Here is an 874-nt window from a genome sequence, read left to right on the forward strand (position 1 = left end):
GCGCGGGCAGCAGGGACAGGGTGTGGAAGGAGATGCAGAGACCGTCTAATCCCGCTTGCGTTAAGGCCGGGTTTTCTGGACCGGAGCAGCTGGCAGCAGCCAGCTTTGCTTGTACGAGCCTGCGAGGGAGAGGCTTCCACCCTCCCACACCCCCCCAATTTACAATTAATCCGACCCCACCTTCCCCAAGAGCAAATAAAAATTCCTGGAATTGCACAACTTACCACCATGAGGAGGTGACTGGTGGGGTCGCCCAGACCAAGACCAGGAGAAGAGACCACCAGATCCCAGAGAGAAAGTTCATGTTAGAAACGGTTCGGCCCACATCAGGTCAGGCGCGAGGAACAGAAGAAATCCCATGGAGCAAAAATGACCGGCCGGAGCAAACGCACCTTGAAGGCTTATTTCTTCCGTGGGTCGAGCGCCTCGGCATCCCCACGCACGGCCACAGAGTTCAGTGATCCCCTCCCGGGGCGCGGGGGATGCCGATCAGTGCATCACTCCGGATTCCTTTTGGTTCCCCCAGCACCGGACCCTTTAGGACAAGGAGCTCAGCCCCGCTCCCATCCTTCATCTTTGCCCTGATCCAGCTCTTCCCTGCAGTCACAGCAAGACTAAGGGGCTGGTGCGGGCTGCTCACAGACTGGGTGGGTTCTGCTTCGGGTTGTGTGTGTGTGGGTTTTTTTTTCCTCTGAAACTCTGATGGATGAAATGATGTCAAGAGACACTGGGGGAAGAGGAGGAGGTAACACCTCTGATTAGGCAAGGAATCCCGAGGAGCCAGTTGCTTTCCAATAGCCCCACAAGCAGACAGCTCGGACACGCCAGCAGATGCTGCGCGATCTGCTGCGGAGCCTCCAGCGGCGACCGCCCC

The 874-nt window shown here is 57.8% G+C and overlaps 1 protein-coding gene across 1 annotated transcript in view; it reads right to left on the reverse strand.

The window, feature by feature from the left end:
• Positions 1-304, reverse strand: part of WNT2 (wingless-type MMTV integration site family member 2) — a 15,318-nt gene extending 15,014 nt beyond the window's left edge. Inside the window, exon 1 of the mRNA XM_010004324.1 lies at positions 225-304. Within this exon, the coding sequence (XP_010002626.1) occupies positions 225-304 (80 nt within the window). The remainder of the gene's footprint in view (positions 1-224) is intronic.
• Between the last annotated feature and the right edge of the window lie 570 nt (positions 305-874).

This window comes from Chaetura pelagica, unplaced genomic scaffold, assembly GCF_000747805.2.
Source record: "Chaetura pelagica isolate M959 unplaced genomic scaffold, ChaPel_1.0 scaffold68, whole genome shotgun sequence".
In the NCBI taxonomy this organism is placed as follows: Eukaryota; Metazoa; Chordata; class Aves; order Apodiformes; family Apodidae; genus Chaetura; species Chaetura pelagica.